We start from the raw sequence: 15,241 nt of genomic DNA on the forward strand, positions 1-15,241 counted from the left end.
AAGAGTTAAGGAGAGTGAAACTTTATAAAATAGGATGACAATGAATTGCTAAGCTACCAAAAACTGCACACATATGTAGTATTACATGCTCTGATTCTAGCCTAGCAATCAGCACAAGAATTCTTCCTAGTGGATCTGCTTTCCCAGCACTAAACTTCTGTTGTTACAGTAAGCCATAAAGTTCTATTTGCTTTTCTAGTGTGACAAAGCTCAGACCCAAGATTCTGACCTGTCCCCATCACTAATACAGATTTTTCTTGAAATTGCATGTTTTGTTTCTCAAAAAATGTCAATTTTCCAGGTTTGGTCAGGAGTACAGCACACTGATTATGTCATTGCTTCCACAGGCTTCTGAACGTGCTTCTGCAACAGTCAAATCTTAGTGAAATTAATCATCAGGACAACGAGGTGAGTGAGCTTGTGCTACAAGTCACAGTCCCAGGCTCTGGGGCATACAAGTCATGCTGTTCAGAAAGAGCCTACTGTACTATCAATTTTATGATGAGACTAGGCACGAGTCAAAAATTTCTATAATGCTTTTGCTGAGGTCTGCAAAATGTTATCTCACTTTTCCTACTATACTTGATCCATCTTTAGGCTAATAAAACTTCTCCATATACTGACAATTATGAGGTACCTTGAATCAGTCTCTTAACTCACTTGCCAAGACATTAATTGCTTTTGATTCTTCTGAAGTTAGACATTGGACTGAATCTTCACCTTTACCAAACATGCCATCCTTAAAACACTGTTTTCAGGAAAAATATTTGAAGCCAATATTACACAGAACAGAAATTTATGCCAACCTCTGATCCTTAAAGAACTGTGCTTTGTATATATACGTAGCGTACACAGCAGAGTATCAACTCCCCAGATGTATTCTTCTCCAAACAGGGAAGCCAAGACACAAGAGAGACTCTGGATGTCTTTTCATATGTTTCTCTTCACTCTAACAACTGCTTAAGGATGTGTCTCTTCTCCACAGTGCCTGATCCACCACAGGGTTGTTAATTTTCCCTCTTCCCATGAACCTTCCTTATCCACCGGATGGTTTGCAGACCCTGCTGACAACAACCAAAACCAGATGTATGCTTTGTCTTGGTTTAGAATTACATTGGTAATGAATTGCATGGAACCATCGATCATAATTTCAAGCCATAATTTTTTGCTGTAATGCATTGCTACATGCAATTTGGAACTTTTAGTCCAGCCCTCTGTCACTGGGCACTGAGAAGATATTTGTCCAAATGTCAATACTAATCCCTAAATATTCATGTTTCACAAAAAAAAAAAGTGGGTCCTCACAAATAATTGCAGCTAATAGAGCTGTTCTCTTGGCACAAGTAAAACATTTCAGTTTTCCCATCTTACACTTGAGAAAAATGCCCCGATGAATGCATGAACACATAAACAGTAAGAAATACACCTGGAGGTTTCATTGTTTCCACAACTGTGGCTTTCTGTGAGTTTAATTATGAAGCCTGTGAGATGACAATGTGAAAAAACATTCCCTGAAAATCCTCAAATCTGGGCAAAACACGTGTCACACTGTACTTCCCACAGCTATTTCTTGTTTTTTCTCTTTTTATGTCCCCTATTTCTCCTTATTTTTTATAAATGCGCAATTGTTTTGCTGTCTCACCTTTCATATTATGTTCTGCTGGATCTTCAGCTTTGACAGTTCTGATAGCACTCTCACGCTTCCTCTCACAGACAGTAACCTGCCTACAGATGCCACTCAAGGATGGTATCACCATGCATAAATTAGATGGGTGCAGGCTAGACAGTCATCGCCCGCTGCAGCAGACCCACGTGTGAGCTGCCACTACAACCAGCTCGATACTCTTTGCTCAGTTGGGTGGTCCCAAAGGACATGTTGGATGTACGAATTATTAGAAAAGAAACAAAGAACAAAACAGGAAGCAGCATTATGCTCTTTGTGAATCCTTGTTACACCTACATTTTGAATGCTAGCTGCAAGAGTAATCTGAAAAAGGATATACAAGAAAAGGAACAGAAAAGGAGTACAAAGATGGTAACAGTTATAGTTTCCTTTCATGGGCAGGTTAACTACTAGAAGAAACTGACTACTACTACTTTTAAAGAAAATTAAAAGAAGTACTTTTTCAGAAACTGAATTGTTACCCTGTGGAGGTCTGGATGTTACAGGAAGTCCTTAGCCTGATTACCAAATGCTAGGTACTGTGAATCATCAAGCCTTGTTTCTTATATTTTCTGCCTAAGCATCTGCTACTGGCCTCTCTGTGCTGTGTTCCTGTGCTGGAGAGAGATCTTTGATCCCTTCCTGCAGTTCTCACACTCTCACATTATAGCTGACTCTGATGGTTACCGTGGTAAAACAGAGAGAAAGTTGATTTTTTGAGGATTTTTTGTCCATATCAACAGACTGAGAATGGATGATAGAAAGCTGGCCTGGTACACTGTAGCTTCTCCTCTTTCACTGATTTTTCCTGCTGTCCAAGACTAGGGGTGAGGACACAGTTCCTAGCTGGAAATCACTTCGCTGAAATCTCACTTCACAGCACTCACAGACATTGAGTGTCCATTAACAGTACTAAGTCCCTTATGTCAAAACCTTGGTCCACAGACACAAATCGGAGAGATCCCATTAATTCAGTTAGGGCAGGATTTTGCCCTTATTTTTGGTTTTGCAAAACCAAACGCCCCATGATTAAGCTTTGCAAACCTTGACTAAAACCAGAACTGCTCTGTTCAACGGCTTTATTTTGTCACCACCTATAAGCCATCTGGGGACTTGAAAATTCTTAAAACATACCTGATGAGTGAGAGAAATTAATGTCAGGGCATTCAAGCTTTTAGTTAGAAAATCACTGCTAACAACTTCCATATTAATGCACTGATAAGCTGTCTGCATCAATATTTTATAGCTTGTACTTTACCTGAGTTTTTGCTAATTGGCTTTATGGGGTTCTAAGTCAAGTTTTATTTCTTTTCCACTCTCCATTTTTTGCTTTTTATCATTTTTGAAACCGGGCAAGACCCTTGAAATGTGTTTTCCCTCATAAGAGATCGTAAACAACACCTGCCCAAAGTAAAACATTACCACATCTGAACAATGCTACCAATTTTTAAGAAACAAGTTGAATGAGTAACTTCATATGGAAAATATTTAACATTATGGATGTAGAGAAAAACATATGTGTGTGTGTAACAATGCTGATGAAGGTGCAAATACAGGCCATGAATTCTCTGATCTACCAAGACTGACTGAACACAGCTAGGATGGAATGAAAATGCAGGTCAATATCTTACTGTTGGCTTTGTTTTCTCCCTAAACAGTAAATGTGAGATGTTCATATTGTGACTTTTTTGTTGACATCACTGGGCCAGCTCCTTAGGTTGCTGATTAGTGCCAGCTAGAATAGCTTATAATATTTATTTTGGACCAAAGATGAGACCTAAAATAAACATGACACTTTGTCATGTCAAAGCACCAGTCTTCAACAGGTTTTTCTCACAGGAACCAAACTGAGCAGAGAGGAACCAGCCCCCAGCTGTCATGGTCCTGATGACACATTATTTATAACAGTCACGTACAAAAGAAGCATTCATATTTGTATCCATTTTCTGCAAAAACTACAAAAAGTTAGTTGCTTGGTTCCCCCTTATGACTCTACTAATCTAGAAGGTTTTACTAATTACTTCAAATCAAGAGGGAGAGGGAAGTGTCTGTCAGTCCTAAAGGATTTCAGAACTGTATAGCTTATCTACAGAGAGTTGAAGGGTGTTCCTGTGAGTGACGATTATTTGCTCTCCGGGTTTGTGGCTTTCAGGGAATGACTTCACTCCACTGGGCTGCTTTCCACAACAGGCCCCAGCACACCCAGACTCTGCTGCACAAGGGAGCAGACCTGACTCTGGTGGACAAAGACTTCAAAACAGCTCTGCACTGGGCAGTACAGGTGAGCCATGGCCACAGTTTCACCAGCCAGTTGCTTGAGCTGAGCTAGATATTGTAGTGCCCTACATACTCCAAAACCAATTATTTTGGCCATGAAATGAGGAAAATGGAGTGCTACGAATGCCCACTAACAGCCATAGCAGTTTGCCAGTGGGCACGGGTCAAGGATCTAACTTCTTTGGAAAGCAACACATACTTAATATAGGCTCAGCACTGTTGCCCTAAACAAAGCTATTATTTCTCTCACTGGGACTATGTGTATGTTTCGTGTTGAACTCTTGTTTAATTTTTTTCACTAAATCAGGGTCGTAGAAATCAGTAGTTTAAGTAGTCTTGCCAAAGGCCTTTGGGAAGAAAATGTAAACACAAGTTAAAACATATTGAAAAAGCTATAGTTGTGGAATAATTATCTGAAGGTTGAGGCCCTACTCCTCTGGAGATTAAGGAAGATAAGGAGCTAAACATATTTCCTATTGAGCAAAATGCCAATTTGCTAAAAATTACACAGGCCATCTTTAGAGAACTAAAACACACAGGTTTAATGTTGCACTAAACACTGTATTATGCAATTGGTAGTAAGTGGTCTAAAATATAGCATAATTTACTAAATTATGCCTAAACTTCACTGCAGAAAACTTCCCAGATTAAATTACATAAATATGTTTCTAATCGCTCACTTGCAATAGCAAGTTGCGGTATCAATGTTCAAAACACCTGCACACCAGATAAGCAGAAATAGAACTTGCATGAAAATCCAGTAACATTTTCCTACAATGACTAAATATTTGCATGCTCACCTTTTGGTCTAAGTTCACTCATCTTAAAAAATATGTCAACAAAGATATTTAAAAGCTCTGAACTGCCGCAAACTATATTTGTAAGTGAGTAAGGACATCTAGACCAAATAACCTGTTTGCTTCAACCACAGTCTCCACAGATTGTTCATGTACAATAGGTTCAACTTTTGTTTTTCTGAAGTAGAGGTATATTTCAGCCTCTGCAACTGGCGTTATTTCAACACTAGTTTTGCTCTTCTTTACTCTTAATCAGCCTGAAACTGGGCTACATCCCTTGATATTTTGCCTCAAGAGACTAAGAGTATCTATTCTAAAACCTGTTGTGCATTTTTACAAGGCTTACTCCATTGCAGGCTGCTTCCAGTAGGAAATCTCTGAAATTGATGCAAGCTACTGCAGGCTAGGGAGTGGTCTTGATCATAGCTCTGGAAACAAGCTGTCTCTCAAACAGAAAGACAAAAGGGAATTCCCTTCATGTCAGGACCCTCAGAGTTCCCCTCATACCCTAATCTCTCCCTGATTCTGTATTTTGTAAATTTTATTATTTAATTCCACCATTAACTCCCACCTCCACCTTTCTCTCACAAATGTACAGAATAACTCTTGAGAAAGTGGGAAAATAAAACTACCCAAAACCCACTTGGCCTCAGCTGGAAAGAAATCACAAACCCCTCTTCTTTCTCCCTTTAAACTGCTCCCAGAAATCAGAGGAAACTTGTGCAGGATGACCCCCTTTTTTCCTTCTTGTGAGATCCCTGCTATGAAGCCTTATCAATTTTCTCTTCCATCCATATACTTCTCAATATTCTAGGTCCAGAAGGGGTAGTTGAAATACCAGAACATGGAACAGACCTCTTAATATTGCTCTCACTCAAGCTTGGTCAAGAAAAAACAATTTCAGCCAGTGCTCTCTGCTGCCCTATTAGGCCCAGGAGAAATAGATACTGTGGGCAGGCATGACTTTCTCTGCTATGACAGAAAGCAGAACAACAGCTCTGCTGGGTGGGATTATCGTTATATCTAATAGCCTCCTCTGTGGCTGCTGGAAAGTTTTTCCTGTGAGAATTGTATTAATATCCTCAGAGAACAAGAGCCTCATAGAGCTCAAGCAGTACAAGCTGCAGGGGTTGTTTTCGGCTGAATAGGGCCCTGTGTTTAATTTCATTTTCAAAAAAATGCAGCAAGCGGAAGATCACACACTGCACAGAAACTTGTTTCAGAAGTTGCAGGAAAGAGGCAATTTGGGCACACTGGGCTGAAACACAGAGCGAGACCACATAAAAACCATTGCCTGCTACTTGAAACCAAATTCTCAGGCATGTTTTAGATGAAATAACTGTTCCTCGCTGGCTCCTTCAAAGACTACATGCTTGGCACTTGGTCTCCCATCAGACAAACAGTGGCTGTGGAGTGCCTGTCGTATAACTACACAGACCTTGCCTACACCAAGGTTTGCTCTACTGAAAAGCTCAAGTTCATGCCATCAGCGCAAAAGTGTCAAAACCACAGATCATTCCGGTTTGACATCAGAATATTTCATGTCATATTTTTTACACATGTAATATTTTTATTATTGATAGCTGGTGCAGATAGCGCTACATTAGAAGTGTTTCAGGAGGTATTTTCCTCCTTTCATTGCAGCCATCAGTAATTGCTGTAACAAAAAGCGAACACATCTTCATAACAAGAAACTGTGAACTGATACTGGAACAAAGTGTAAGGCTGTTCTAACAGTAATAGATAATGCTGTCATTGAAATCCTAATAAAATATAGTATGTACTACACAGTATAACAGTATCAGTAGTACTTTGGACACAGCCTGGGAAGGTTTGCAGTCTTCCTGCATTGCCTTGCCATTTGTCGTGGTTTTTACCAGAAGTTTCTTTGTCTCTTTCTTAAAACTCTGGCTTCAAAAGTCATATGATTATGTAAAAATATCAGCTTTCACTTAAAGAATAAACAAACAATCTAAAGTGAAGAAATGCAAACCTCTAGGGATAAAAAGAAGGCAACTAAAACCAAGCCATTAAAAATATATTCTGTCATGTGGAGCTGCACTTATGATTTTTTTGGTACGTTGATTCAGAGTGCAAAATTTTGAAAAACTACAAGCCTGAATATTTGCTCCATAACTACAATGGAATTATTTCATTCCCCTGCTTCCTGACAGCAGAGCGAAACACCCATACATCTTAAAACACATTGTAAAAGCAAAGTATAGGCAATTATTTTTTGTGTTTGGTGGAGCAAGCATGACAGCCTCTCTGTAGTTACTTGGAAGGTCAGAGCACACTTAAATGTTATGATCTATAGGAACGAAAGTCTCTGTTGCTGTGGGGCATCTGGAGGACATAGCTGGCCACCCAGCCAGGGCAGATGAAGGGGCCAGGGGAGGCAGCTACGGCTCAGGGCCAGGGTCTCCCCTGAGGAATCACTGCGTTCCTTGTCTCTGCCCAGCACCCCAGGTTTTCTTCAGTGGGCTGCCTACAGTGGAAGAATTCAGAGAGACTTCTAAAGACTTCTTAAAACTTAGTGGGTGTTTCTCCATGGCAGACATGTTTGTGTTGGTTTAGGCCAGAAAAGGTGCATTTGCTAGGCAGGGTTCACAGTTTGGTTAGTTTCAGGAAGATTTCTTTCACTGCAAAATTTTACTTGTTTTCCCCTTGTTTCATGCAGTTTTCTACAAACAGCTAGAAAGGGAGAGTAGTGGCTTTTTTTACATCACTAAGCTTTAAAGACAATTTTGACTGTTAGCAAACAAATGAGAAACAGATTCAACTTGCATTTTTAATCATACCCTTAAGAAATCCCTTTCTTGTGTAAATATTGTCATTCCAGCAAAGGTACAGCTGTTGCTCATGGAGGCTGGAACGTTGTATAGCAGCAGGGCTCTACAGAGTGAGATGTCAAGTTGCAAAACAAGGAGGAAGAGACTTTGCAATTAGTTTTGAGTAAGTAATAAACTTGCTTCAATATCATCAGAAGCTTTTTCCAAAAAGTGCCCTAAACATTTGTGACAATGTCTGCAACAGCAAATTAAATGTTCTTGAGTCTTGGCTCTGGCACCAAGGCCAACCATCACAGGACAGCCTGTGTCCCTACTGCTAAACACTCTTACTCTCTAAAACAGGATTATCATATGCAGACCGCTTATTGGGAATGGTCTATAACCCACGCCACCTCCTGAACTACATCCAGGCACTGATGGGAAAAGTGTTGATTGACCCAAGCCAAACCCACGCCAGGGAGGATTTAAAAAATTTTACGATACAGACAACTGAGTTCTGATGGTCAGGGATGTTCTCTAGAGCTACTTAGGTTTTTTATATAGCGTAACCAATTTTTCCACTTTCATTTATGTCATCTTATAAACCAAAGCCACTGTCATGACTTGTACATGGCACAGCAGTATTGGTATACAGACTCATCAGTACAATCAGATCATCAGAAGAACTGCCTTTACCTGAAATAACTGAGTGTTAAACAGTAAATCCTTCAAGTATGAACATGCTTTTGACAGTGGACTTTTTCACACCAATTAAATTTCCAAGGAAATCAGTTGCAGAACTCCCATTGAGCTTAGTGGGAATCTGTCTCAGACAAAACAGGCTGAGAGAGCTGGGGTTGATCAGCCTGGAGAAGAGAAGACTCTGGGGAGACCTTGTAGCGGCCTTTCAGTACTTAAAGGGGGCCTGCAGGAAAGGTGGGGAGGGACTTTTTACACAAGGGCATGTAGTGATCAGACGAGGGGTAATGGTTGGAAGCTGGGAGAGTGCAGGTTTAGGCTAGATACAAGGAAGACGTTCTTCATCCTGAGGGTGGTGAGACACTGGAAGAGGTTGCCCAGAGAAGCTGTGGCTGCTCCCTCCCTGGCAGTGTTCAAGGCCAGGTTGGACAGGGCTTGGAGCAACCTGGTCTAGTGGAAGGTGTCCCTGCCCATGGCAGGGGGGTTGGAACTAGATGATCTTTGAGGTCCCTTCCAACCCAAACCATTCTATGATTCTATGTAGATAAGTACAGGGTAATTGCCAGACCTCTTCCCAGCACCCTATCTGTCTGCAAGTGGATGCCAGAAGATGAGTAACGTACATACACCACACTTTTTGCATATCTATAAACATTCTCTTCTTCTATGCCTGACAAAAAGGCACTGGAAGACAAATGTTTTCATTTCTCTGATCGTAGTAAGGAATAATTCCTTATTCTATTGCAGCATGAAAGATGACCTCTTTTTCAAAGCACATAAACAGCTTATCCAGAGAAATCAGTCCTCACAACAACGTACTAGCAGGGGAAATCTGCCAAGTCATTTTAATCATAGCCATAGCCGTTTATACAGTAAATCATATACAATTACTATGGAAGACTCCAAGTGAAAATAAATTCTCAGAGAGGATTGGCCAGTATTTCCTGCAGTTTTTTGTTTGAGCAAAGACAGGCTAAGAGAGGCAGGGACATATGATAGCCATAGAGGTATGCCTCCATGACTGCCTTTGTCATTTGGTAGCTTTTTCCAACAACCACCAAGGCTGCTGAGAGGACAAATATTTTTAAAACACCACATCTCCTAGTTGTATCAGAGGCAGCAGTGCTCTGAGGACCACAGTACAAAGTATCCTGTATGATACCACCACGTTCTCTTGAGTACCACAAAGTCGGGTGAATCTAGGTCATTCTGAGTCTACAGAAGACCCTGTCTTAGTGGGTGTCTGAGGCTGAAGCACTAGGGTTTGGAGAAGACAAATGAGCTTCTCTCTGAGTTGTCTGAGTCTCACCAATGTAACTACAGTGGCGTCAGTAGAGTTGTTGTTCATTTATATTAGTTTGCCATCAGAAACACACCCTGTGAAGTTCTTGGATTGCATCCAAGCAACTTCTGGCAAAGTTTCCCTGGCAGAAGGAAAGCTGAAAATGGTATTACGGATTGTTCCTTTCCTCAGCACAGGTCCCAGTTGTCTCTGTCGCCTGAGGGCAGAGAAACCACAGGGTGCCCTGAATTTTTGCAGTGCCTCTCCACTGCCAACACAGACATCTGGCAACCATGGCATACCAGCAGTGCAGGTAGAGTGAACGCAGTTCCATTCCTCAGCTCTCCTTAGTCACAGGTACAGAGTGGGGATGCAGAAAGCTCCCATATGTGCAAAACTCTTCAGCACTCAAGTTGCCAGCTTTATGGATATTTCTTACTGAACTATGCTGCACACTAGAAGAAGCTGTATCATGTCTCTGCTCTTGAGTCTGGCATTCTCCATGTTTAAAACAGCAGACACTGCACCTACACGACAGGGATGTTACAGTAAAGGTAATGACATAATACACTGCCATGGTGCTCTGAATATGAACATGAGGAAAACTGCACTTCAATGAAATGAATCCCATAAGGGAAAAAATTGTACTGGAGGAACAGTTTGGTTTTGCCAGTATAGATGTAACTGAACACAGGGCTTCTGCCAGCAAAGCCTTGAGTCAAAGATCAAGACTTTTCAAACCCCAACCATCAGAGCCATGTGGGAGAAGTCTGTGGAATGGCTTTTGCTTTCAGTAAATACTGAATTTCAGAATAAAAAAGAGAAAAAAGTGACTTTGAAGAAAGATTTATTTACCAATATAATAACCTTAACTGGAGTTATAAAGGAAAAATGTCCACAGACAAGTTATTTTTCAAATTTGCTATGGATTGCTCAACAAATACTTGAAATGGCTCATGTTTCTTTATTTCAGCAAAGGAGAAAAAGATCATTGGGGTGTTTTTTCAGTAGCCCTGTTGGTGTTACAGTCAATTTCATCTTAAAATATGCTATGTGTCTCTGTTTGTGAAGAACAAGAGGAAAGACAAAAGTATTGGGAGACTAGCCAGCATTCTGTAACATAAAACTCAAACAGCACCCAATGATGCACAAAGACAGTTTCCAGGAGGAAGCCAGAAGAACTCATGAAAATTTTATTTAATCTATAGTAATTTATGGTGCTTCTTTATAAAAGTAAGTTACATCCCAGAGTACTGCAATGGGAATAGCATTTGCTTGCTGCAGAAAAGAGTGAAGTAATGGTTAAAATGCCAAGCCATTCAAAGTCAGAACATAAGGACATCAAAGAGAAAGTCAAAGCTTTGGATTCACAGGTGTGGAATTGAAAAAGGAGGGAATGTAGAAGAAGAGGAAACACAGGCAGCCTCAAAGTGCAATGCTAATGATAAGGAGCAACATCAAGAGCTGCTAGTGGGGAATCTCCACCCAGTAAAGCTGGCTATACACCTAGGAAGGCTTTAAACTACACACTAAGAACTAATACATCCTAATCACGTAATCTCTAGAGGCATTCACTTGGAAGAAAAATACTTTGCCAAGGTTTCCTGAAAACAGTTAAGAGGTCCCTAGCGTGTCCCTCTCCCACCATTACTGGTAGCCACAAGCCAGCTTAGCAGACTCCCTTCACATGATTCTTCTCTTTGGCATTGAAATATCTAATTCACTAGAGTATTATGATGGGGAGAAAAAATCAACCCTCTATATTGTGGACAGTGGACAAGGAAAACATTGTACTACGTACTATGCACGATTAACGACTCGGCAGAAAAAAATGTAATGTTATGGTAGAATATTACATAAGTGACAACAAACTTCCAAAGTGAAATTATCATTCTACATATCAGTTGAACATACAAAAGGCTGTAGTAACAATGACAATAAATTAGGTAGATAGATGAAAAAAGTGGCAAAACCAGAAAAGTGTCACAAACTTGCAGGATTCTCCTCACGGTATTTGATTCAGTGAATTCTTCCTGAAGAATTATCTAATTTTGAAAGCACCAAGAGATGCAACTATCAGAAGTTGGGCTTTTTATTAACCAAAGAAAACAGAGTCATAACCAAGTGAAAGTGACAGCTAATGACCCTGTTAGTGAATGTGTTGTTTGCCACCGTCAGGAGATGACAGAAATCTCAGCCAAAAACTTGCATAAAGCACAATGAGACTTTACCTTGCAAAGGCTCCTTTATTGAGGCTCTAGGACATTTCTTCTTCATGAAGTAATTTAGATGAGTGATCTAAGAAAGACAAGTTCACTGAGGAGAATGAATAACGAGTGGAAGCAGGTATAGGTGTGAGAAGGGACAAAAGTGTAAAGAAAACCCGGGGGAGGGGGGGGCGAGGCCTGCGGAATTATACAGAAACACAAAACAAAAATAACTAATTATCTCTGACAACATTGCTGAAAGGAATTTGAATACAAAAAGGGAAGATGAAATGTAGGGGTACATACAGTAAGGTTACAAAACCATGTTGTTTTCCTATGGTAAACTTACCACTGAACATTCTGCTCTAACAATAGTACTGTGGTTCATGGTAAATTTACCACAGGAAGACTACATTTTTGGTGACTTTGGCCCAAAGATATCAATCTAAGAATAAGGGCAGTGTAAGCATTTTAGGAAAATTCTGTGTGCAACTTAAAAATCCAAGATGAATGTAAAGATAAAAAGGCATTCCTAAGAAGAGGGAGCTGGAAAGCCACAGAGCAGTTGGCCAGAGATCTCATTCAGCAGAAGGTTCAAACTATTAGGAAACATCCTTTGATTTTTTAGAAAATGTAATTAACAATTTGATTGAACTGTTAAAGCAGGACAGAAATTTCATAGCCATCTTCAAAGCAATTATTGCTTCTTCAGATAAGAAGCTATTGGATATAGTAACTTTGAATGTCAACTAATCAGTTTAATACCATGTAGTAAAACACAGAAATACTGGAAAAGTGCCAACAAGATAAAGTTCATCATATGGCACAGAAAACTTGTTAAGCAGATGGTGAATAGAGTGATCATAAAAAGTCCAATTCTTTGTCCCTTTCTGGTTTGAGCAGTACATGCAATTTTAATCACACTTAATGATGTCGATAGCACAATTTGTATAAGACCAACCTGCTGTAATGGACCCAGAATTCAGTCCAAAGATAGGATGTCCCAGTGGGGAAGAATACAGAGTAATGCAATCAAAATAAACCCAGTGACTTATATTACACACCATATATTCTGTACCAGACACATTCAGGACAGTTCAGATAACCTTCAGCGGTGGACATCTCACAGAGAGTCCAACAAGGGATTTCTCGTAAGAATGTTCTTATATGTTCCATAATGAGGTGACGAAATACCAAACATGTATATGACCCACAGTTAGAATCAAATTAGAGGGACAACAAGCACTTCATGCGTCAGGATGAAATTCAAAATTGTTTTGATAAATTGTAGGTATGAATATGAACTGAAATTAATAAAACAGCACTGTGTACAGAACTGTGAAAAATTAAAGCTGTTTGCATAAAATGAATAGTAGTAGACTAGTGGGTTACAAAATGAGCAGGAGTTTTAAATTTTAGTGTTGATACAAAACAAAACAAAACAAACATTATTCTGAGACATATTAACAGAAGTGTGATACATGTGGGCTGCAGGAAGTAGCAATGTCATTTTCAATGTCAGGAGAGAAGCCTCAGCTGGATAATTATGTTGTTTGGGGTGCCATGGTTGAAAAAAGCTGTAGACAAACTGGAAAGGGGCCAAAAGCAAGCACCAAGTATGATAAGTGGGTTGAAAAACTTGACCGATGAAAAGAGGTTGAAATGGTTTGTTTAGTCTAGAAAATGGAAGATTGGTGGGAGACAGAACAGTCTGTAAATGTGTAAAATGCCAGTAAGAACAGTGGGAAATTTCTTACGGAAAAGCTAAGATTTGTGGAAGAACATTGAGGGACAAAAACTTTAGGTGCAGGATTTGAAATTTGGACTTAGCAAGACAGAATAAAATCAGAGGAATAGAAGTGTCACTAGAACACGAATACAGAAATATTAAGATATTGCATGCTAATAATTTTTTGTATCAAAACTGAACTGGAGAAGGATGATAATAAATAGATGTTCATTGTGGTGGTACTAGAACTATGTAATAGACTTCCAGATTCTGTTAGCACTGAATGTGACTAGAGATTTCTCTGATGCTAGTGACTAAAAAATGTAACAGAGCATTATGCTAGTATGGAGGACATTGACACTTGGCATAGGAACTGGAGAATAAAAACAACAATTATTCACAGGACCTCAGTATTCCTGAACACAAGGATCAACTTTTTCAATGGATATTCAGACAACTACAAATCAACAATAATTTTAACATTGTTAATGAGGACATTATAAAATGTCTGGTCATAGAAAATAAGCTTAGATGGTATGATCATGAATAGACTATAAATCAAACAGGTAAGTAAACAAAGGACATACAAAACAAAATTCCTGACTTCAGAGGGACACATTTTGGTAAATTAAGAAAATTCTCAGCTGGACCAAGAAGCTATGAGAGCAGCAGGTTCCAGGGACCTGGAATGTATCCTGTCAATGGTGCAAAATGTAGTAGGAATCTGTATGCTAAGAACAGAGAAGAAAAGTGTGTAGAAGAGCCCTGAGATATGGCAGATGACTATCAATTTTTAACAGATATCTTTAGAATAAGTAGACATCTTACAAATAATAGGCAAAAGTACAGAGAAGCAAAAGCAGTTGTATCTTAAAATCAAGAAGAAGAGCAATAATTAAATGTTGAATAGAGGCTGGAAGGAAATTACTTTCAGGGATAAGGCCTGAAATCAACCTTGCTTAATATTTTCATGATAACTTGGCACAAATACAGGGGCTTTCTGATGAAATCTGCCAACAACAAAAATCTGGAAGACATCAACAGAAAAGAATGGGGATATCATAAAGGGCAAGCTGGACCGCCTTCAAGTCTAGAATAATACAAATGGGACAAAACTGAATAGGCTAAAATAAGTTTAAGTTATGCACTTGGGTGCTAGTAGCAGAAGGTCCTCCCAGAAACTAGAAACTCAGTGTTTGGGAACGACTATGGAAGAGAAGTACCGAGGTGTAAAGGGTTATTCCAAAATGACCAGAAGCTTCTAATGGGACACATCTTTGAATAAGGCAAATGCTGTTCTACGACGTACCAAAAGAGGTATTTCTAACACAAGTAGTGAAGAGCTAGTGTCACTATAGAACTGCTTGGCAAAAATGTCTGTGTATGACTAGGCAAAATTTTAATCACCCCTCTCCAAGGATACACGACTAAAACACAAAACGAGAAGGGTTAGTAGGTTGATGAGAGAAATAGAAAGCATATTTTACAAGAAAAACTTAAAAGACCTAAATTGATTAGAGTGGCAAGAGAACAGCTCAGAAGGGATATGACGATTGTCTATAAATACATCTGAGGAACAAATACCAGCTAGAGGAAAGAAGTATTTAATCTAAATAATAATGCTGGCACAGAAACAAAGGGACATAAATCAGCCACAAGTATGAATAGAAATTAAAGATAATAATCATTAAAGCAAACAGGTTCTTGAACTGTCTTCCTTTGGGAGTAATGGGGACAAAAAACCTAATTGCTTTCAACAGACACAGTAAGTTTATGAAAGAGATGATGCAACACAGCTACAAGTGATTGCAGGGGA

At 39.5% G+C, this 15,241-nt stretch overlaps 1 protein-coding gene across 1 annotated transcript in view; it reads left to right on the forward strand.

The window, feature by feature from the left end:
* The window catches only part of ANKRD55 (ankyrin repeat domain 55), a 41,738-nt gene that overhangs the window by 13,422 nt on the left and 13,075 nt on the right, over positions 1 to 15,241 (forward strand). The window contains exons 5-6 of the mRNA XM_009961139.2: positions 348 to 408; positions 3,816 to 3,944. Of these exons, the coding sequence (XP_009959441.1) occupies positions 348 to 408; positions 3,816 to 3,944 (190 nt within the window). The remainder of the gene's footprint in view (positions 1 to 347; positions 409 to 3,815; positions 3,945 to 15,241) is intronic.

Source organism: Leptosomus discolor, chromosome Z (genome assembly GCF_034619465.1).
Source record: "Leptosomus discolor isolate bLepDis1 chromosome Z, bLepDis1.hap2, whole genome shotgun sequence".
Classification (NCBI taxonomy): Eukaryota; Metazoa; Chordata; class Aves; order Leptosomiformes; family Leptosomidae; genus Leptosomus; species Leptosomus discolor.